Source organism: Macaca thibetana, chromosome 8, assembly GCF_024542745.1.
Source record: "Macaca thibetana thibetana isolate TM-01 chromosome 8, ASM2454274v1, whole genome shotgun sequence".
Lineage (NCBI taxonomy): Eukaryota > Metazoa > Chordata > Mammalia > Primates > Cercopithecidae > Macaca > Macaca thibetana.
Window position 1 is genome coordinate 104,188,073 of NC_065585.1, and position 24,331 is coordinate 104,212,403.

General features: G+C 37.0%; 1 protein-coding gene and 1 pseudogene across 2 annotated transcripts in view; one reads left to right on the top strand and one right to left on the bottom strand.

Annotated features, from left to right (window-relative positions):
• Window positions 1-24,331, bottom strand: part of LOC126961192 (disintegrin and metalloproteinase domain-containing protein 32) — a 171,146-nt gene that overhangs the window by 106,202 nt on the left and 40,613 nt on the right. For both annotated transcript variants that reach the window (XM_050801303.1, XM_050801304.1), the window contains exons 5-10: window positions 23,611-23,687; window positions 22,029-22,206; window positions 12,217-12,285; window positions 8,972-9,043; window positions 8,607-8,773; window positions 3,623-3,704 (exon numbers count right to left, since the gene is read on the bottom strand). In XM_050801303.1, coding sequence (XP_050657260.1) covers window positions 3,623-3,704; window positions 8,607-8,773; window positions 8,972-9,043; window positions 12,217-12,285; window positions 22,029-22,206; window positions 23,611-23,687 — 645 coding nt within the window. The remainder of the gene's footprint in view (window positions 1-3,622; window positions 3,705-8,606; window positions 8,774-8,971; window positions 9,044-12,216; window positions 12,286-22,028; window positions 22,207-23,610; window positions 23,688-24,331) is intronic.
• Window positions 14,353-15,795, top strand: LOC126961211 (60S ribosomal protein L3-like; annotated as a pseudogene).

Consider the following 24,331-nt stretch of genomic DNA (forward strand, 5'->3'; position numbering starts at 1 on the left):
TCCATCTGACAAAGGTCTAATATCCACAGTCTACAAGGAACTTAAACATATTTACAAGAGAAAAAAATTAGAAAGTGGAGAAAGGACATGAACAGACACTTCTCGAAAGAAGACATTCGTGGGGCCAAAAAACATGAAAAAATACTCAACAGCACTGATCATTAGAGAAGTGCAAATTAAAACCACAATGAGATACCATCTCACACCAGTCAGAATGGCGATTATTAAAAAGTCAAGAAACAACAGATGCTAGCAAAGCCATGGACAAATAGAAATATGTTTCTTTGTTTGTTTGTTTGGTTGGTTGGTTGGTTGGTTGGTTGGGTGGTTGGTTGGTTGGTTGGTTTTTGAGACGGAGTCTCGCTCTCGTTGCCCAGGCTGGAGTGCAATTGCACGATCTCTGCTCACTGCAACCTCCGCCTCCCGGGTTCAAGCAATTCTCCTGCATCAGTCTCCCAAGTAGCTGGGATTACAGGCACCTGCCATCACACCCGGCAAATTTTTGTATTTTTAGAAGAGACAAGGTTTCACCATGTTGGTCAGGCTGGTCTCAAACTCCTGACCTCGCGATCTGCCCGCCTCAGTCTCCCAAAGTGCTGGGATTATAGGCGTGAGCCACCGTGGCCAGCCTGGTACATGTTTACACTGTTGATGAGAATGTAAATTAGTTCAGCCATTGTGGAAGACACTGTGGCAATTCCTCAAAGATCTAGAGGCAGAAACACCATAAGGAATATAAATCATTCTATTATAAAGACACATGCACCCGTATGTTCATTGCAGCACTATTCACAATAGCAAAGACATGGAATCAACCCAAATGCCCATCAATAGTAGAATGGATAAAGAAAATGTGATACATATACAAATGTGATACATATACACCAAGGAATACTACGTATGCAGTCGTAAAAAGGAATGACTTTGCAGTGACATGGATGGATCTGGAAGCCATTATCCTCAGCAAACTAACACAGTAACAGAAAACAATGCCACATGTTCTCACTTTTAAGTGGGAGCTGAACAATAAGAACACATGGACACAGGGAGGGGAACAACACACACTGGGGCCTGTCGGGGGGGCCAGGGAAGGGAGAGCACCAGGATAAACAGCTAATGTATGTGGGGCTTAATACTTAGCTGATGGGTTGATAGGTGCAGAGAACCACCATGGCACACATTTATCTATGTAACAAACCTACACATCCTGCACATGTACCCCAGAACTTAAACTCTGAAGGAAAAAAGTGTTTTCATTGATAAAATAGCTCAATGTTTGCGATTCATACACACTGTGTTAAAAAAAAAAAAATCAAGAGTTATTCCAGAAAAGTAGTAAAAGATTCCAAGAAAAGGAAGATGGGATTTCATTTTCTGTGGCAGTTGGTTTCACCCATAACAAGTAAAAAAGTTAGAAAAAAAAGTCAGTGCTCCATTAGATTCTGATGCCTAAAATATCCTCCTTTGACCATCAAAGCTTTACTGGCATAAGAAATATTTATTTCTTTATCCAATAGTTAATATTATTTATATATTTATAATACTGTAAAATGCTATTTATTTATTTAATTCTTACATCAATCTCTAGACAAAGTGCAAAAGCCCTACAGAATTAGTTATAAATTATCTAAACCCTGACAACGGGTATAAGAAACATACAATTACATTACACCTCTTACTGTTCACAGCAAGCAAACAGTAGACATTGTGTAACATATATATAGATATTATGTAAAATCAAAAATAAGAACCAATATTCAAATATATATATTTATATATATGTTTATACTTATATATTTATATAAAAAATATATATTTAAACATAAGCAACAAGTAGAGAGAGTGGACTCGACATATCAAATATAATATTACCAATATTGTCTACAGTTTATAAATTAAAATAGAAGTAAGGGCATACATATTTTTAAATAAATAAATTTAACCAACAGAAGAACTTAAATGGAAATTATTAAATTCTTCAATAGGACTAAATGAAGGGGTAGAAAGTTTTACTATCACTTTTCGCTTTGTATATCTATAGCTTAAACAATTTACCATGTGTATTCATTCTTTCAGTAATAAAAAATGTTTAAGTATTAGAAATAAAAACAGGTGCTGCAAAATCACATTTTGCAAAAAAAAATACATAGAAAGAGCTACAGTAGCAGATAAACAGAGAAAGACACAAAGTAGAAGATATATATGCAGGTGATATGTAATGATCAAATCAGGGTAACTGGACTATCCATAACCTCAAACATATGCCATTTATTTATTTTGAGAACAATCCAAATCTTGTCCTCTAGCTATTTTGAAATATACTATAAATTATTGTTAATTATAGTCACCCTATTGTGCTATCGAATACTAGAACTGGCCAGGCATGGTGGCTCATGCCTGTAATCCTAGCACTTTACGAGGCCGAGGCAGGCAGATCACTTTAGGCCAGAAGTTCGAGACTGGCATGGCCAACATGTTGAAAACCCTTCTTTACTAAAAATACAAAAAACTTCAGCCAGTTGTTGGGGTCACCTCTGTACTGAGACATGAGAATCGCTTGAACACTGGAGGCAAAGGTTGCAGTGTGCCAAGATCGGGCCACTGCACTCTAGCCTGGGTACAAGAGCAAGACTCTGTCAAAAAAAAAAAAAATACTAGAACTTATTCCTTCTACCTAACTGTAATTTTGTGCCCATTACTCAACTCCTCTTCCTCCCCTCTTCCCCGACCCTTCCTAGCCTCTGGTAACAACCATTCTGCTCACTGCCTTTACATACAACTATTATGTATCAATAAAAAAATGAATAAAAGTTTCTAAAATCATGTTCTAAATTTTTTTTATTTAAAAGTCTTTTAAGTTTTAAGTTTCTTAAAACTTTTTATTTAAAAGTTTTAAGAAAACAAGAAGATACATATATCAATCAAAACGTTAATAGTGGTTATCTCCACCTGGTGGCAAAATGCAAGATTATATTAATTTTCTTATATGTTCCTATATATATACTTAACAAATTTGACATCATTAACATAAATTATTTTGTAAGTTAAAAAAAATAGTACTTAAACTTGTTTTTTAAAAAAGGAGTAGGGTAAGAAAATAGCACAAAGAGAAGCATCAACTTTTTAATAATGCATTTATTTTTACCTATTATATATATAAAATCACATTTATCAATATTATAAATACATATAAAAGTTTATTTTACTGGCTTTCAGAGTTCTGAAACATCTTAAGGAATCCTTAATCTAGTTTTTGTTTTGATTTTGAATCTATTTTATCTATAAGAATATTTCTCCAATTTTATGTCTGCAAGCAAAAATCTATTTTGGGTTGTAGAAATTTTATTGCAGATAATTTTTCACAATGCATTATTCTATGTATCAAGAAGAGCATGTGTATTTATGATATTTTTATTCCAACTCCCAAACATAATTAATTGCAACAAGATATTGATCTACAAAATATTCTTCCTTCTAAACACTTAAAAATTTTAACAGTAATGGAAGACAAATGCAATCTGTAAATGTAAACATGCACATAAACTGTATAAAATATATGCTATCATGTTAAATAATTTTTAAATGTGTTAATTAAAAAAAAAAAGATTAAACAGTTACATACCAGTGCAACTCCTGCAGAATAACGAGTAATACACATCTTTCCAGGAAACGTTGCTCCCACATAATCAGGATAATCCCTATAACTAAATAAATAAGTTTATATTTATAATTGATTTTAACAGACAATTTAAAAATGAGAATTCCTGCTAATAATTTAAGTCTGCAGTTCATAAAATCCAAATCTGAAGCAAATTGAGGTACGATCTTTCCATATGTTCTTAATTGTTTCAAATTTGCAATACCATTTAATATGACATTTTAGTATTAATTAGATTAAATACTCTTGATATCTGAAACATATCCAATGGATCCAACTTTTTAATGCCTTTATTGTTCTCATCACATCTGGCTACATTTACCAAAGGTTTTGCTCCAATATTCTGATAAAAAATACTTTGTTGAGTGACAGTGACAAATCATTTTAATGTGTAGATTAAAATGTGTTGCTCCCAGGTAGTAAAGTTCAACAGTTTCCAATAGGAGTGCTTTATTGTTTCACACCTAAACATTATTATTTCAGCTTTGAGTAAGGGGCCATTTAAACTGTCATATAATAATACACTATTCTCAGAGCTTTACATCAACTAATCCATTTAATACTCAAAACAAACTAGTGAATATTATTTTTGTCCCCATTGAGCAAATCAAATGTCAGATGGGAAGTATAAGTAACTCTCTCAAGGTAGCATGACTAATACATCCTACTGAAGAATCTGAACTTAGGCAGTCTGAATCCGAGCCATATTCTCAACCACTAAGGTATAGAAGCTCCAAGCATTCACTGCCTTATTTAGAGCCCCCACCAAACAAGCCAGGATGTGAGTAAAGAAACTTAAGAAGCTTGGTATTCAATTTTCAATTTGAAATGTCCTTTCTGTCTCAACTGCACTTCACTTCACAATCACACTGCCTCTCCACTACCTTTATTCTGTCTCTCTGAGATTGTTTATATCTAACCCTTCCAGCATTTGTTTCCAAGTATTTGTTCCTAATGCCCAACATTGGTTTTATGTTCCAATGTCTAAGTATTGTTTACACTCTTTCTCCCTCCCACAGATACTTTAATAAGCCCTGTTTTTATAACTCAGACTTCCCCTAAAATTCTATGCATACTCCTGACAAACTCAGTAATATATTTTTTAATTCATACTGACATGTTTTGACGTGCCCATTCCACATCAAATCAGTTGTCAAGCTCTACTACCTTGCTTTGTCAGTGTTTGTTTCCTTTCCCTCCTCCTTCAAAGGTTCAGCTCCAGTTCTAACTATGAATTCCATATTCTATAAAAGGTAATAATATTAATCCTAAAGAAAAATCTAGCAGACTAAAATTTGGGGTTGGGAGAGACCTTCTATACTACACAGGAAACCCAAAAGAAAGAAGAAAAGATTAACAGATTTGACCATATGAAATGTAGAAGTTTTCATGTAGTGTTGGGAACTGAAAGCCTAAGGGTCGTGACCAACTTAGCATTCCCCTGGAGGCTATATGATTAAACAGCAAACTGTTCATCATGAATGCAGAATGTAAGCAAACTCACATCTGTGCCTGCCAGCAGAAGGTATACTGAGGGCAGTCACTCCCTGGCACTGTGCTCCTTGAGGTTATCTACTGGAATATCTGGAGCCTACTGTTCAAAGAATACAGTCATGCAGGCCTGCACTAAGTCAAGCGGCTGACCACAACCACCCCCTTCTCCCTATCTCCTTTACTCAATAAATACGATGGGCTCTAGAAGCTCAGGACCCCCGTTCACTAGAAGCAAGGAGTCCCCTGGCCCCTTCTTGCAAATATACTCTTTTGTCTTTGTCTTTATTTCCTGCACTCATCCTCCTTTGTTCAGTCCAGCAAGGTCTGCTGAAATGTAGCAGAGAATAAAAAGTTTATAGAAAAATTATAGATATGGAAAAAGTATTTGTCATACAGATAAACAATAGTTAGTATCTAAGCATTCAAAAACCCTTACAGGCATCCAATTAGTAAAGAGGAAGTCAAATTGTCACTGTTTGCTGATGATATGATCATTTACCTTGAAAATTCTAAAGACTCCTCCAGAAAGCTCCTAGATCTAATAAAAGAATTCAGCAAAGTTTCCAGATACAAGATTAATGTACACAAATCAGTAGTTCTTCTATACACCAACAGTGATCAAGCAGAGAATCAAATCAAGAACTCAACCCCTTTCACAATAGCTGCAAAAAAAATAAAATGCTTAGGAATATACTTAACCAAGAAGTAGAAAGATCTCTACAAGGAAAACTACAAAACACTGCTGAAAGAAATCATAGATGACACAAACAAATGGAAACACATCCCATGCTCATGGATGGGTAGAATCAGTATTGTGAAAATGATCATATTGCCAAAAGCAATCTATAAATTCAATTCAAACCCATCAAAATACCACCATCATTCTTCACAGAATTAGAAAAAAACAATTCTAAAATTCATATGGAACCTAAAAAGAGCCAACATAGCCAAAGCAAAACTAAGCAAAAAGAACAAATCTGGAGTCATCACACTAACTGATTTCAAACCATACTATAAGGCCATAGTCACCAAAATAGCATGGTACTGGTATAAAAATAGGCACATAGATCAATGGAACAGAATAGAGAACCCAGAAACAAACCCAAATACTTACAGCCAACTGATCTTCAACAAAGCAAACAAAAACATAAAGTGGGGAGAAGACACCCTACTCAAAAAATGGTGCTGGGATAATTGGCTAGCCACATGCAGGAGAATGAAACCGGATCCTCATTTCTCACCTTATACAAAAATCAACTCAAGATGGATTAAGGACTTAAACCTAAGACCTGAAACTAAAAATTCTACAAGATAACATTGGAAAACCCCTTCTAGACATTGGCTTAGGCAAGAATTTCATGACAAAGAACCCAAAAGCAAATGAAATAAAAACAAAGATAAATAGTTGGGACTTAATTAAACTAAAGAGCTTTTGCACAGCAAAAGGAATAGTCAGCAGAGTAAACAGAAAACCCACAGAGTGGGAGAAAATCTTCCCAATTTATACATCTGACAAAGGACTAATATCCAGAACCTACAATGAACTCAAACAAATCAGTAAGACAAAAACAAACAATCCCATCAAAAAGTGGGCTAAGGACATAAATAGACAATTCTCAAAAGAAGATATGCAAATGGCCAACAAACTTATGAAAAAAATGCTCAACATCTCTAATGAGCGGGGAAATGCAAATTAAAACCATAATGCAAAACCACCTTACTCCTGCAATAAAGGCCATAATCAAAAAATCAAAAAAACAGTGGATGTTGGTGTGGATGCAGTGATCAGGGAACATTTCTACACTGCTGGTAGGAATATAAACTAGTACAGCCACTATGGAAAACAGTGTGAAGATTCCTTAAAGATCTAAAAGTAGAACTACCATTTGATCCAGCAATCCCACTACTGGGTATCTACCCAGAGAAAAAGAAGTCATTTTTTGAAAAAGATACTTACACATGCATGTTTATAGCAGCACAATTCACAACTGCAAAATCATGGAACCAACCCAAATGCCCATCAATTAACGAGCGGATAAAGAAACTGCAGCATTATATATATATTCATATATATATATGAATACTACTCAGCCATAAAAAGGAATGAATTAGCAGCATTTGTAGTGACCTGGATGAGATTGGAGACTATTATTCTAAGTGAAGTAACTCAGGAATGGAAAACCAAACATCGTATGTTCTCCCCAAAATGTGGGAGCTACGCTATGAGGCAAAGGCATAAGAATGATACAGGTGGCGGGGGCCAGCTACTCGGGAGGCTGAGGCAGGAGAATGGCATGAACCCAGGAGGCGGAGCTTGCAGTGAGCCGAGATCGCGCCACTGCACTCCAGCCTAGGCGACAGAGCGAGACTCCGTCTCCAAAAAAAAAAAAAAGGAATGATACAACGGACTGTGGGGACTTGCGGGGAAGAGTGGGAGGTGGGGCGAGGGATAAAAGACTACAAATATGGTGCAGTGTATACCGTGTATACTCTCAGGTGATGGGTGTACCAAAATCTCACAAATCACCACTAAATAACTTACTCGTGTAACCAGATATCACCTGTACCCCAATAACTTATGGGGAAAAATATAAATATTAAAGATAATGAAATTATTTTTTAAAGCCCTTACAAATTATAGGGAAGTAATCAAACGACAAGAAAAGACGATTACAGAAGGACAGATACAAATGATCGACAAGCATTTGAAAAGATGCTCAAATCCACCAGTCATCAGAAAAGAAGCAAATTAAAACGACGACAATGACCTTAAGTTACATCCATCAGACTACCAAAAGTTAAAAGAGGAATAACATTTATGGCTGGCCAAGATGTGAGGGAAAGATTAGTCTCACACAAGCGAAAGAAAATACTGACATACTAAACTTAAATACATATATAGACATGTATAGTTTTATTGAAAGACACTTGCTGGTTACCGCTAATAAATTTAATATGATTACAATTATAAATATATAGCTATAATTTATAATTAGAAAACTAACATTTTAAAATTACTCAGAAAATTCATTAGGATAAAACTTTTGTAACCACATTTACCAAGCCTTTGGTCAAAGCTCATATAAGAATATAAACCTCTCAAGAAAAATCCCATCTCTTTAGGGGTAGTGGTTAAGCGTTTTGGCTCTAGAGATACAAACTGTGGGTTCAAACCTTAGGAGTATCACCAGATCCAAGAGTTTTGAGATGGCTTAACCTCTTGGAACTCTCAGTGTCTTCATTTATAAAAGCTTTATTAGCCTAGAAATAAATGTTAGTAATGTTTTTTTTTTACTGCCTGACAACTAGAAATTGAGCATAAAGCCTGAATAAAGCACATACTAAATAATCAAAGCATGGATATTCAGAAATGAATAATAATTCCTTACATTAAGCCACATAATTATCACAAATCTTTGATTTCTTTCTAGGAATAATGAAACATTATTCTTACATTAGTAGATATGCAATATCATGAGGCCTTAGGTTAAGATAAGATTGTTTCCATTCTAAAAATCTTTTCAATAATTCATCTGCCTCACCAACTGTAGAAATCTTATTTTCATCTGACCAAACCTCCAATGATGACAGCACAATAGTAACTTTAAATTGGGCAAACATCTAAAAACAGAAGAGATAAATACATGCATAATTACTATTTATGTTATCTTATAAAAACCCAGAAATTAATTCGATGTTTTTACAATCCCATACTCAGTTTATATGGATGGGTTAATTATCCAGGAATACCATATCAAGTTTAGGCAAATTATCATTTCAAAACAAAAATTATTTTAATATGAAAAGAAAAATACTTACTGAATTTGCAAGGCCAACAATTTCAATGACTTTATTTGTCACTACCATGCTATCAGAGCCCCAGTAATCATACTGAAAAACAGAATTAATTTTATACTTAAGTACAATTTATTATATAGTATTTTTAAGATTCATTTCCATCTACTGTCAGAGGTATGAGGCTGCTTTGGGGTTCAACAGTTCAAAACAAAACATTAATAAGTGAAAAATGAATATATACTGGATCCCTCAGGCATTGCTGGTGGGAATGTAAAATGGTACAGCCACTCTGGAAAATAGTTTGGTAACTTCAACTTCTTTGAAATCAAAACAAAGAATGGATTTACTATATGGCTCAGCAATCTCACTTCTGAGCATTTATCTCAAAAAACTGATGCTCACACAAATACTTGTACATGAATGTCCATAACAGCTTTATTCATAATAGCTAAAAACTAGAAACAACTCATATGTCCTTCAATGGTTAAATGGTTAAATAAACTGTGGTACATTCCTACCATAAACTCAGCAATAAAAAGAAACAAATGTTGATATATGGAACTGCCTGGATAAACTTCAAGAAAATTATGCTCAGCATGAAAACATAATCTCAAAGGGATACAGACTGCTTGATAACTTTATGCAATATGTGTGAAATCACAAAGAAGGAGAATGGCTTAGTGGACCCCCAAGGGCTCAGAAGAGGGCAGGGGATTGGTGTGGCTCTAATGGGATCACATAGGAGACTCCTGTGGTGATGGTACTGTTGAGTATCTCGATTGTGGCAATGGTTATGCAAGGCTACTTATGTAATACCATTGCATAAAACTGCACACACATGCACATACACAAATGAGTGTGTGTGTGTATACATACATATACGTCGCTCTTGAAATCTGAAAAACTGGATTGCAACTACATCAAACTGCACATATCCATAGACAAACTCTCTACAGTACATCACCTTGGACGTTCCACAGGAGCCTCAAATTATCCCAAAGTAAACTCATATCCAAAACTAAAATAAATATATTCAAAACTAAACTCATCATCTTCCTTCAAAAATCTGTTCCTACTTATATTTTCACTACTTTAGTGAATGGTATTATTATCTAACACATCCTACATTTATTACACTATATGCTCCATGAGAGCGGAAATTGTTCTGTTGTATTCACTGCTATATTCCCAACGGCTAGAACAGCAACTGTTATCTAGATGATGCTCAGTGAATTTGCTAAGTAAACGAATAAATCAATCAAATCAAGTTCTTCTAGTTCAACCCAATCAGTAACTTTTAAAGTTGTTCCTTTATTTTTATTCTTGATGCCACCTATTTATAAGTTTTCACCCTGATTATTAAAATAATCTCTTAAATGATTCCTCCCCCTCAATTTTCCCACCAGCAATCTGGTCCCTACACTATTACCAAAATGATTACTCTAAGGTAAAATAGAAATATGTCACTCCCCTATTTAAAATATTTCAATGACACTTTCCCTCCTTACTGACCTCAGTACTTCCCTTTGTGGGCCCTGAATGATGGAGAGTGCCCCCTACCATTGGAAACTGAGTATGTACTATGTACAGTTAAACAGACTGTCTTTTCAATAGCAACCATCTCCTGATCTGTTGGCTTCAATATACCTGAGTAATAATAAAACCTACATTTTAAAACACCCACTTGGATGTTCTTATAGTATAACAACTTGCAGTTGTGTTTCCATGTCTGTCTCCATTATTAAACTGTGTATATATAGAACCATATGCTTTCTACAATCATGGCAATGAATTCACGATGCCATAATTATAGATTTACAAATTATAAAGTCACTGAAGGAACTATGAATACTATGATTGTTTGTTTGTTTGTTTGTTTTTGACATGGAGTCTTCCTCTGTCACCCAGGCTGGAGAGCAGTGATGCGATCTCGGCTCACTGCAACCTCCACCTCCCTTGTTCAAGCAGTTCTCCTGACTCAGTCTCCTGAGTAGCTGGGACTACAGGTGTGCACCACCATGCCTGCCTAATTTTTGTAGTTTTAGCAGAGATGAGGCTTCACCATGTTGGCCAGGCTGGTCTCAAACTCCTGACCTCAGGTGATCCACCCAACTCAGCTTCCCAAAGTACTGGGATTACAGGCATATACCACGCCCTAACCAAGGGGTTTTTTTATTAAAGAAAATGTAAACATGTATAAGAACTTAAAGTAGTAATGTTTAATCAGCATTATATGACTTGAAAACCTGGCAATTTGGACAAGCTTTTGAAACTACTCTCAAAATATATAACATAATCCAAAAACAGAAGAATTTTCATAATCCAAAATATTTCCTGGAAACTTAGTTGTGTTTACCAGAAATACCTCAATTTTCTCTCAGCTATCTCAATGTCTCAACGTTCTCTTAAATGTTCCCTTTGCCCTTTTCCCTGTACTCTAATAAATCAAGTTATTTTCACATCTTTCTCCAAATCCCTCCTGGTCCCTGACCTTAACTCTGGCTTCCTGACAAGCTCTAAACTCTAGGAATAGAAATTGCCAATGAGGACTAGTCATACCCACTGTGGTGTTCCGTAGGTATACACAAACAGCTGCTTATCATCAGAATAAAACCTAGAAAGTATATTTTTAATCTCTATTTTCTGAAATCTTTCAACTATTAGAAGAAATAAAGACATATCTAGTTGACCGCAAACTAAGTTATCACCCCAAGGTTCTGAAATTCAGAGGCCTCAGACTGTTTATGGAAATTAAGAATCTCGAGGTACTCTTTTCATCAGGTAAACGATGGACTAGAATGGGCGCCCCACCAAAAACTGCTAAAAAACATCTTGACTCATTAGTGGAAGTCATTCTAATAGATAGTTATACTATCATCACTTTTGTCCCAATAAATATTCTAGGGTGGAATGTTCCCTAGACTACATTCTGCTCTTCAAACTTCCCTAAAATAGAATTTCACTTCTACCAAAATCACCATTAAAAGGTAGTATGGATTGAGAGGGACTCTATAAATGTGAAGTGCCAGGGAAAAAAAATACATTTTGTTCTGCAGTACTCTTATGTAAGTATTTCAAATAAAACATTTCTGACAAAACTAGTATTATTTTGACTATTTAGTTTCTCAGTTTGTACATTTTTCCACTATTGTCTCTATGACATGTGAGTAAGAACATTGGAATCTTTTCGTTTCTGTCTAGCTAGCTAGGGATAATCACACATTTGGAGCAAATATTTCAAAGCAAAGAAAAAGCAAAACACATACCAAAGCTTTGTCCACCACGATATGCATTTCTAGATAAAGAGGAAATAAATCTGGAACAGCTGGTTCTGACTAGAAAAAAGGAAAACCACATATAATACATGAAAAATTTCATAATTTTTTTACTTGAACTCTTCTTTAAAGCTATTACCACAGCACTTACAAGATATGCAGAGCTGTTTGCTTTATCAAATTGGTTAAAATCCATAAATAAAGTTTTAAGTTTTATGGCAACGTACTCAAGTAGTTAGAAGATTGCCCATGAAGTTATAACACCTATCTCAATATATTTACAACTTCCAGTTTATGAACTAAGAAAAAACACCTAGCATTTCCATCTACTTCATCTGCATATCAGAAGTAAACTTTTGCTTTAAAAACTATATGTGTGTTGAGGTTTTTTTGTTTTTTGTTTTTTGTTTTTTTTGAGAGGGGGTCTCGCCTCTTCGCCCAGGCTGGAGTGCAGTGGTGCAATCTCAGTTCACTGCAAGCTCTGCCTCCTGGGCTCACGCCATTCTCCTGCCTCAGCCTTCTGAGTAGCTGGGACTACAGGCACCCGCCACCACGCCCGGCTAATTTTTTTTGTATTTGTAGTAGAGACAGGGTTTCACCGTGTTAACCAGGATGGTCTCAATCTCCTGACCTCGCAATCTGCCCGCCTCGGCCTCCCAAAGTGCGGAATTACAGGCGTAAGCCACCACGCTCCTTTCTGTATTCGTGTCCTTTGCAATATGACTTTTCAGTGCCTCCCATCAAGAGGTGAGTTTATTTTTCCTCTCTCTCAATCTGGGCTGGGCTTTGTAACTTGCTTGAGTCAATAAAGGCAATAGAAGTGTTGTTTTGCCAATCTTGAGCCTAAGTCACCTTTCATACTGCCATTCCTGATCTTGGAACCCCTGCCTGTACACATCTGACCAGCCTGCCAGATGATAAGAGCAAATGGCCTATTCACGCCATTGCCCCAGAAAAACATACAAATAAAAAACTAGACAATGCTTGAGGGGGAAAAAAGCTGCTGCGTTTCTATAAGAGAGTATTGTGGTCCTTGAACTGACCCACCTACCATCCCATCTCACACATCCAGCTCATTGGCATCCATGAAGATAGAGGCCCATGTTCCTGGTGTGGCTTTCCCATGCCAGAGGAAGAAATACCAAATTTGTTCTCAAAGAATTATGGTTATGTGTTTTGAGCTGTCCAGTGGCTCCCTAACAGTTTTGCTCACAAGCTTTCCTTTGTTTCCTCCACCATGAAATTTCACAGGGTTGGAGTGGACTCCAAGGCAGTGTTTATAAAAAGCATTTCAAGGCAAATATACTGGCCGGAGCCCTTGGAGCAAGGAAAAATGGACAAGAAAAGCAGAAGGCACACTAAAAAGTCTAGGAAGAAAGTGGCTGGGTAAGGAAATGGGTGGAGAAATGAAGGCTTTGAAAACTTCAGGCATATACTGGGAAATCTAGAGGGCCACCCACATGCCCAAGGCTGGACACACACTCAGAAAACACTTGACACTAAGCTTTCTCCTCTGCCTGGCTTTCAGACATTGTACAAGCAAGAGTCAAGGCCAAGGGTTAGTTGTCAACATCTGGAATAAGTGTTGCATGTATATCAAAACCCAGAGTCAATCTGTAAAAACCAAGGAAGTCTTTTTTCTTTTTCGGCTCCAGTAATTTAAAGAAATCTCTATCAAATCACTAGGTGACTACTAGACAATATTGTTCACAAAATATTTCTTTACTTTAGAAAAGTCAGTAAACAAGCAAACAGCTACAACCCACAGCAAGCAGTAACAACAGACCTTGCCGGGGAGTGAGGAAGAATCTGATTTCCAGCATTACCACATCAAAATACTCAAAATGTTCAAATTTCAACAACAACAAGAAAGTAGTATGGCCCATTCTCAGAAAATTAGAAATAGAAATGGTACCTCTGGAAGCCCAGACATTGTACTTACTAGACAAAGAAGGTAAATTAATTATCTTAAAATACGTTCAAAAAGCTATGAAAAACTGTGTAAAAAAGCTAAAGGAAAGCAGAAGAATGATACTTCACCAAATAGAGAGTATCCATAAAAATACAGAAATTATAAAAAGGAAGTTGTGGAGCTGAAAAGTAAAATACATGAAAATTCACTAGGATTCAATAACATAGTTGAGCAAGCAGAAAAAAAGAATCAACAAACTTCAAAACAAATCAATCAAGATTATTCAACATGAGGAGCACAATAAAAAGAAGAATAAAGCTCTACCAGCAGAATTTGATGGCATGATGTCTTGCAGGAAATCCTTTGCTCCAAGACATGCGTCCCTGGGCTTCCTGCCTTGGAAACACAGCAGTAGGCATCATGGTAAGGTGAAGAGCTTCCCCAGTGATGACCCTTCTAAATTGGTCCACCTCAAAGCTTTCATGAGATACAAGGCTGGCATGACACATTGTGTGGAAAGCTGACCGGCTAGGACCCAAGGTGAACAGGAAGGAAGTGGTAGAGGCTGTGACCATTGTGGAGACACTGCCCATAGTGGTTGTAGGCATCCTGGGCTATATGGAAACCCCTCAAGGCCTCTGAATTTCTAAGACCATCTTTGTTGAGCACATTAGCAATGAGTGCAAAAGGCGCTTCTACAGGAACTGGCACAAAGCTAAGTAGAAGGCCTTTACCAAGTACTGCAAGAAATGGCAGGGTGAGGATGACAAGAAGCAGCTGGAGAAGGACTTCAACAGCATGAAGAAGTACTGCCAAGTCATCCGCATCAATACCTACACCCAGATGCACCTGCTTCCTTTATGTCAAAAGAAGACCCATGTGATGGAGACCCAGGTGAACAGAGGCACTGTGGCCGAGAAACTGGACTGGTCCCTGGAGAGGCTACAGGACCAGGTACCTGTGAAACAAGTGTTTGGGCAGGACAAGATGATTGACATCAAATGGGTGACCAAGGGCAAAGGCTACAAAGAAGTCACCAGTCATTGGTATACCAACAAACTGCCCTACAAGACCCACTGAGGGCTGTGCAGGGTTGCCTATATTGGGGCATGGCATCCTGCCCATATGACCTTCTCTGCGGCATGTACTGGGCAGAAAGGCTACCATCATTGCACTGAGTTCAACAAGAGGATCTATAAGATCAGTCAGGGCTACTTCATCAAGGATGGCAAATTGATCAATGCCTCCACTGACTATGACCTGTCTGACAAGAGCATCAACCCTCTGGGTGGCTTTGTCCACTATGGTAAAGTGACCAATGACTTTGTCATGCTGAAGGGCTGTGTGGTGGGAACTAAGAAGCAAGGGCTCATCCTCCACAAGTCTTGATGCAGACCAAGCAGTGGGCTCTGGAGAAGACTGATGTTAAGTTCATTGAGACTACCTTTAAATTGGGCCATGGCCACTTCCAAACCATGGAAAAGAAGCATTCATGGGACCACTCAAGAAAGACCAGATTGCAAAGGAAGAAGGAGCTTAATGCCTGGAACAGATTGTGCAGCTGATGGGATCTCAATAGAAGTTATCTGACACTGAAAAAAAAGAGTGAAGAAAAATGAACAGAGCCTAAGAGACCTATGGGACACCATCAAGCACATATATAAGAAGAGTTCCTAGCAGAAGAGGAGAAAGGGACAGAAAGAAAATTTGAAAAAGTAATAGGTAAAAACCTCCCCAATTTTATGAAAGACATGAATCTACACATCCAAAAGGCTTAACAAACTCCAAGTAGAATAAACTCAAAAGAATTCACACCAAAACATATTATAATCAAGTTGTCCAGGCCGGGCGCGGTGGCTCAAGCCTGTAATCCCAGCACTTTGGGAGGCCGAGGCAGGCGGATCACAAGGTCAGGAGATCGAGACCACTGTGAAACCCCGTCTCTACTAAAAATACAAAAAAAAAAAAAAAATTAGCCGGGCGCGGTGGCGGGCGCCTGTAGTCCCAGCTACTCAGGAGGCTGAGGCAGGAGAATGGCGGGAACCCGGGAGGCGGAGCTTGCAGTGAGCTGAGATCGCGCCACTGCACTCCAGCCTGGGCAACAGCGTGAGACTCCGTCTCAAAAAAAAAAAAAAAAAAAAAAATATTATAATCAAGTTGTCCAAAGTTAATGATAAAAAGAGAACCTTGAAAACAGCAAGAGAAAAGCAATTCCTCACAAATGAGAGATCTTCAATAATATTAATATCTAATTTCTCATTAGAAACCAGGGAGGCCAGAGGCAGTGGGATGACATTTAAAGTGCTGGAGGGGAAAAAAACTGTCAAACAAGAACTCTATATCTGACAAAACTATCCTTCAAAAATAAAGGAGAAATTAAGACATTCCCAGATAAATAAAAACTGAAAAAGTTCATTGCTAGTAGACCTGCCTGCTTATTACAGGCCAAATGGTATCCCAGTAAAATTCATATGTTAAAGATCTAACCCCATTATATCACAGAATGAAGCTGTATTTGGAGACAGGGCCTGTAAAGAGGTAATCAGATTGAAAATTAGGTCATTAGGATGGGCTCTGATGCAATGTAACTGGTATCCTTGTAAGAGAAAATTAGAACACAAACACAGAAGGAAGACCTTGTACAGACACAGGGAGAGGACGGTTACTTATATGCCAAGCAGAGGGGCCTCAGAAGAAACCACAACTTGGTTAACACCTTGATCTCAAACTTCTAGGCTCCAGAACTGTGAAAAAATACATATTCTCATTTAAGCTACCCAGTCCATGGTAAAGTTATGGCAGCTGTAGTAAACTAATACACTGCCCTACAAGAAATGCCAAAGGTAGTCCTTCAGTTTAAAATGAAAGCACACAAAACAGTAACAAGAAGCAATAAAAGAAATTTAAAACACAGTAAAGGTAAATACATTGGTAACTATAGAAGATATTATTATTGCTGGGTGCAGTGGCTCACACTTACACTCCTGACACTCTGGAAGGCCAAAATGGGAGGACTGCTTGAGTCCAGGAGTTTGAGACTAGCCTGGGCAACAAAGGAAGACAGAGTCTCTACAAATAAACAAATTAGCTGGGCATGGTGGCACATGCCTGTGGTCCCAGCTAATTGGGAGGCAGAGGCAGGAAGATCACCTGTGCTTAGGAGGTAAAGGATACATGCAGTAAGCCATGATCACAGCACCAGCACTGCACTCCAGCCTGGATGACAGAGTGAGACCCTGCCTCAAAAAAAAAAAAAAAAATATTATTATTATATTTTTGGTTTGTTGTTCCTCACTTTTCCCCAAATTATTTAAAAGAAAATGTATCACACAATAATTATTAAGCTATTGTACATTGTATTATCATTAACATAGCTTAATGTATTAGATAATTTGTGATAATAAAAACATAAAGAAGACAAAGCTGTATAGAAACAGCATTTTGTATACTATAGAGGCTAAGTTGGTATTAATTCAAACTGTGATTGTTATAAATTTAAGATGTTATTGTAATATCCAGAGAAACCACTAAGGAAGTAACCAAAATTACATCAAGAAACATAAATGAGAAGGGAATCAAAATGACATACTAGAAAAAAAATCAACTAAACAAAAGAAGGCAGTAATAGAGAAACTGAGACAAAAAAAGATATAAGACATATAGAAAACAATTCGCAAATGTCAAATTAAGTCTTTATTGAGCCCAGGAGGCAGAGGTTGCAGTGAGTCAAGATCCACAACTGGTACTCTGTATGGCTTAGACATCTCTTTTCCTGAATCTACTGCCACACTGCTCTTTATATTTATCGTGTCATCCTGCTTCTGCACATCAAGGAAAACCCTACTACTTCAGAAATTAATCCATCCATTGACTCTTCTACTGGTATAAGCAACTACATCTTGAGTCTCTCAGTTCAGGAAGCCTCACATGTTTGGCCTCTGTCAATGTAATGCTATTGTCACACAAAGGTAGAGCTCTACTGCCTCTGTTGCTACCATTATTGCCACTTTGCTCTATGCATCCATCCAGGCTATTGAAATTCTTGACACAGATTACCATAAATTACAATGACATGCAGTAACTAAGAAAACATATGAGGACAATTTGATTTCCTCTCTTCCTATTGGAAAATGCTTTATTTATTTCTCTTGTCTGATTGCCCTGGCTAGAATTTCCAATACTATGTTGAATAGGAGTGATGCCAGAGGGCATCCTTGTCTTGTGCTGGTTTTCAAAGGCAATGCTTCCAGTTTTTACCCATTCATTATGATATTGGCTGTGAGTTTGTCATAACTAGCTCTTATTATTTTGAGATACATTTCATCAATACCTAGTTTATTGAGAGCTTTTAGCAGGAAGCGGTGTTGAATTTTATCAAAGGCCTTTTCTGCGTCTATTGAGATAATCAGAATGGGAGAAAATCTTTGCAATCTACCCATTGACAAAGGGCTAATATCCAGAATCTATAAAGAACTTAAACAAATCTACAAGAAAAAAAAAAACACATCAAAAAGTGGGTGAAGAGTTTGAACAGACACTTCTCGAAAGAAGATATTTATGCAGCCAACAAACATATGAAAAAAAAAAAAACCTCATCATCACTGGTCATTAAGAGAAATGCAAATCAAAACCACAATGAGATACCATCTCATGCCAGTTAGAATGGTAATCATTAAAAAGTCAGGAAACAGCAGATGCTGGAGAGGATGTGGAGAAATAGGAAGGCTTTTACACTGTTGGTGGGAGAGTAAATTAGTTCAACCATTGTGGAAGACAGTGTGGCAATTCCTCAAGGATCTAGAACCAAAAATACCATTTGACCCAGCAATCCCATTACTGAGCATATACCCAAAGGATTACAAATCATTCTACTGTAAAGACACATGTACACATATGTTTATGCAGCACTGTTCACAATAGCAAAGACTTGGAACCAACCCAAATGTCCATCAATGATAGACTGGATAAAGAAAATGTGGCACATATACATCATGGAATATTATGTAGCCATAAAAAAGGATGAGTTCATGTCCTTTGCAAGGACATTGATAAAGCTGGAAACCATCATCCTCAGCAAATTAACACAAGAACAGAAAACCAAAGACCACATGTTCTCACTCACAAGTGGGAGATGAACAATGAGAATACACGGACACAGGTAGGAGAATATCACATACTGGGGCCTGTCGAGGGGGTCAGGGGTGGGGAAGGGATAGCATTAGGAGAAATACCTAATGTAGATGACGGGTTGATGGGTGCAGCAAACCACCATGGCACGTGTATACCTATGTAACAAACCTGCACATTCTGCACGTGTACCCAAGAACTTAAAGTATAATTATATGTGTGTATATATATATATACACACACACACACACACACACACACACATACATATACATATATATGAGGAACTTTCTGTCTGTCTTTCATTCGGCTGTTTTTCTTTCCTTCAACACTTGTCCAGACAAACGATGATATCTGTGGGAATCCAAAGCTTCCCCGCTTTCCAGATCATGCCACTTTCCAAATGATACAAATGCAATTTGGCTGACATATGTGCTCAAATTACTTTATTGTAGTAATTATCACTTCACTGTAAAATAAATATGTGAAAACTTCCTGGTGTTCAAAGGAAACCCAAAGATAAATCTGAGACAGGATTTATATGTAGATAATTTACTAAGAAAGTTCTCCCGGGAGAGACCAGTTAATGAGTGGGAGAAGCAGTATTAGGATGAGGAGGAATCCACACAAAGAGTGTGCTCTCAGACACAGTCCCACAGAGAAAATCTGGTGTGTAAGTTGTGCTACAGAGTGGTCCTGACCTGTAACAAGAAACTGAGCTCCCTTTCCCACACTGGTGAGGTGCTGGCTAAGGACCACCCTGGGGAAATGTAAATCTCTAGCAGTTATGTTTACCTTGCCATCTGGGCAAAGCAGTTTCAGTTGGCTGAAGGGCAGCCCACATAAAAAAGAGTTACAAGTGGCATATGTTCAAAGCAAAGGCATAAACAAAGACAGGGTGTCCCACCCTCCTGTACCACGCCCACAAAAATATACTAGGGAGGAATGTGAGGGGATCTGGGCAGGGCACTGACATTGTTCACTACGCTGGGTCATCTCAGTCATTGCAAATTAGAAATTTTTACAAGGCAAGAAAAAAAAGTTCAGCATCTAGTTCACAAACATTATTTGAAATTATATACATATATTTGCTAGCACTGAAAACTCTGGCGCTGCACTCTCATTTGGACCCTGTATTATTTAAGATTTAGGATTGCCATCCACACAGAGACAGAAAATAATAGTGAATTAAACAAACTTAGAGTCTATTTCTCTCTCACGTAAATTTGTGAAGAGGTATGGTAGTTCCATTCTGAAAATTCTTCAAAAGCAAGGCTCATATCACCTTGTTTCTCTGCTACCTGTATGGCATCAGCCTCATCCTTGTGGACCATAATATGTCAATATGTCCACACTCCAGCCAGTAGAAAAGAGAAAGAAGATAAAACCCCTCCTTTTAATATTCAAGCCAGAAGTAACACATATTATGCTTGCTCGCATGTCACTGGCCATAATTTTGTCATATTGCCCTACCTAAGAGGCAAGGGAGGTTGAGAAATACAGTCTTCGTTTATATGCCCAGCTAAATTCTGAGGTTTGGTGTTTGTTGTTGTTGTTGTTTGTTTTTTGTTTTTTTGAGATGGAGTCTTGCCCTCACCCAGGCTGGAGTGCAGTGGTGTGATCTCGGCTCACTGCAACCTCCATCTCCCAGTTTCAAGCAATTCTTCGGCCTCAGCCTCCGAGTAGTTGGGATTACAGGAGTCTGCCACCACACCTGACTAAGTTTTGTATTTTTAGTGGAGACGGGGTTTCACCATGTTGGCAAGGCTGGTCTTGAACTCCTGACCTCAGGTGATCTGCCCACCTTGGGTTCCCAAAGTGCTGGGATTACAGGCATGAGCCACTACGTCTGGCCTGGTGTTTTTTTCTTTACTGACAGAAAACAGGGACAGTATATACTGGAAATAATGAATACTGCCACACACTCTTGTATAAAATACTGATGCCAATGTTACTTGGCATAAAAATTTTCTCTTTCACAATTGCTTTTGTAAGCACCAACACATGCAGTTATATAGTGTGTTCACTGAACAATTTACATGACCATAATCAGCAATTCTGCTTATGACATTTTTAATTATATCTATGATTTAATTAATGCTGACTCATTGGTCATGAATATAACCTTTAAAATTATTGACTTGATTGAGTAACTTCCAGAAATGTAGAAGCAAAAGCAGGGACTGAGTTTTTAAAGTTTATATTGCATATACAAGAGGGAATTTTTGGAAAGTAATAAGAATATAACAAACAAAATAAGAACTAAAATAAAGTGGATCATAAAAAGTAAATGGTAGATTGGTGCAATGAGAAAAAGGTGATGTACGGTTTCAAGGAAATTGTTAGGTAACAGAAAGATGAACAGCCAGGCACGGTGGCTCACACCTGTAATCTCAACATTTTGGGAGATTGAGGTGGATGGATCATTTGAACCTAGGAGTTTGAGACCAGCATTGTAACATGGTGAGACTCTGTCTCTACAAAAAATTAGTCTGGTGTAGTGGTGCATGTCTGTGGTTGCAGCTACTCAGGAGATCGAGGTGGGAGGATTGCTTGAGCCCGGAAGGCAGAGGTTGCAGCAAGCCATGATCTGTCCACTGCACTCCAACCTGAGTGACAGAGTGAGAAAAAAAAAAAGATAAGATGTTCACAAGGAAAGGATATTTACTACAATTGTACAATGGGCTCATAAATTTATTTTTAAAATAAATTAAATGGAAGTAATAACTGCTTTAAAAGTAGTAACAAAACATACACAACTCACTTGTTCACTTATAGAAATGTTGTCATCCATTGGGTGTTCTTCCAGGCTTCTGTTATTTTCACTAAAAATTGCAATATCATTGTCTTCATTGTCTAATTTGTAAAGAACATGCTGAAATTCAACTGCAGATTCCAGAGGCTCAATTGCATAAGAAACATTTTCAAATTGCAGTATTCCTCTGTGAAATTATAAATACAATTTTAAGTGCTTTTAATCAACTCTATATAATGGATTTCTGACAAAATCCAAAAGAAAAAAAGTAAAACATTTTGAGTCCAGTATTTTGATCTGAATTCCATCTTAGAAATGACTCTGAAGAGACAAAAGATTTCCCTAATCCACAAAACACATTTTTTATTTCATTTCTGTATAGTTGTAAGAGCAGCAGAAGTTACTTAATCAATTGCTAGTTACACAGTACATAGCATAACAGTAATTGAATAATTCTATTGCTTTCCAAGTCCAGTATCTCAATTAAAACAACTGTAAACAGAAATCATGATGACTCTCTCTCTGGTTTGCCATGCTTTTGAAAAATGATTATACTGCATATATGACAAATATATACAGTGAGAAACTTTACTTTTAAAAATAAAATTTGGCAGAATTATGAAATATTTACTACTTTTGCTTATATACTCTTGAATAAGAAATTAAAAGCAAGATTTTAAAGAGTGAATGACTTGTATCACTATTTTTCTCTGAATACAGGTAACAGCCCAAGTCACTACTCTCTAAAAAACAGATTTCAGATCCAAATTTCAGGGTTCTGTGTAGGAAGCACTGAAGAAGCACAGTTGTGAAAACAAGCATCCTACACTACAAAATGAAGGTGGAAAATTTCCTGACAGAATGGAAAACTCCCTAAGCCCTAAGGAGGAAACCCAATAATTCTTGAAGAGCTCAAGATAATTAATATCATTAGAAAAATGAGTATTTTTATAAGTATTAAAAATTGTTTATATATAATTTGCCTCCTCAGTCGGAAGATGATTTCCTTGAGAAAAAGCATCTCTTGTTTAACTTTATATCTCCAACACTAAAATACATGGTGGGTAACATAAATACATTTTCAGTCCAGTATTTTGACCCAAACCTGTCTTAGAGATGACTCTGAGAAGACAAAAGATTACCCTAATCTGCAAAACCAACTCTCCATTTCACTTCTTTGTAGTTATAAAAGCAACAGAAATTACCTACACAACTGCTAAGTGTGCAAGCATACAGCATTACAGTGATTAATTTCCCTGTTTTCCAAGACAGTGACTGAGCTGTCCTAAACCTAGCTTCTCCAACACTTGTAGTCAAACACGTTCAATGGTCTTTTCTGTAGTCAAGGAAACATAAGACATAGAGCAAGGAGACTAGGAAATCTAAACCACTGGAAAGGTTAGAAATGTTTCTGATCGGTGAGGAAAGTGAGGAGAAATAAGAGAATAGGAAACATGTTCAGAGGGGGATATCATTAAATAATGTCCACAGAGGAATCCTCCTTCAGCCCCACACTTAATACAAAGAGAACAAATTCATTGCAGCCAAATATCATAACTACGGTGTTTTGTAATCAACAATAGAAAACAACCTCAGTCCAGAGCATGTGCTGAGTGTGACCATGGAATCTGGATATCCTTCAATATTTCCTTGATAGTAGCATTGAGTCTAGGAAGAAAAAAAGTAAAGTAGTTACTTAGGAAGTGACAAAACTTTCTAGTGACTTCCTACTTCTATACTTGAGAGAACCTTCTGAATATTTTTCACAGGCTCCATGATTTTTATCAGTACAAGCAAAGTGACATTCAGAAAAAAATTCTCCCCATAATTGCCACTTACACTATATTAACTACACTTTATAATAGATTATGACTTGAGATTACTATTTTACACCCTGCTTCCAAAGTGTTGTCTCATGCTTTAGGTAAAAATATCTCCCAGTATATAAATTTAGGTCCTCAATTAAAAGACAAAGATGGTAAATGTGGATTTCTTTAAAAACCTAATTAATATGGTGCTAAAAAAGAGTCATAAAAATACAATGACACAGGAAGACTGAAGGGCTAGATGCCAACACAAACCGAAAGGATGATTCTGAATTTGCACTAAGAGAGGAAATGTGGACTTTAAGGCCAGAAACATTACTAGAGATAAACAGAGACATTTGGTAATGATAATCATTTCAATATGCCAGGAAGACACAAATATTCCAAATTGGCATTCACTTAATAACACAGCTTCAAAATATATAAAGTCACAATTGAAAGAATAGTAAAAATTTAAAAATCTGCAGTTATAAAAAGTTCTTTAAA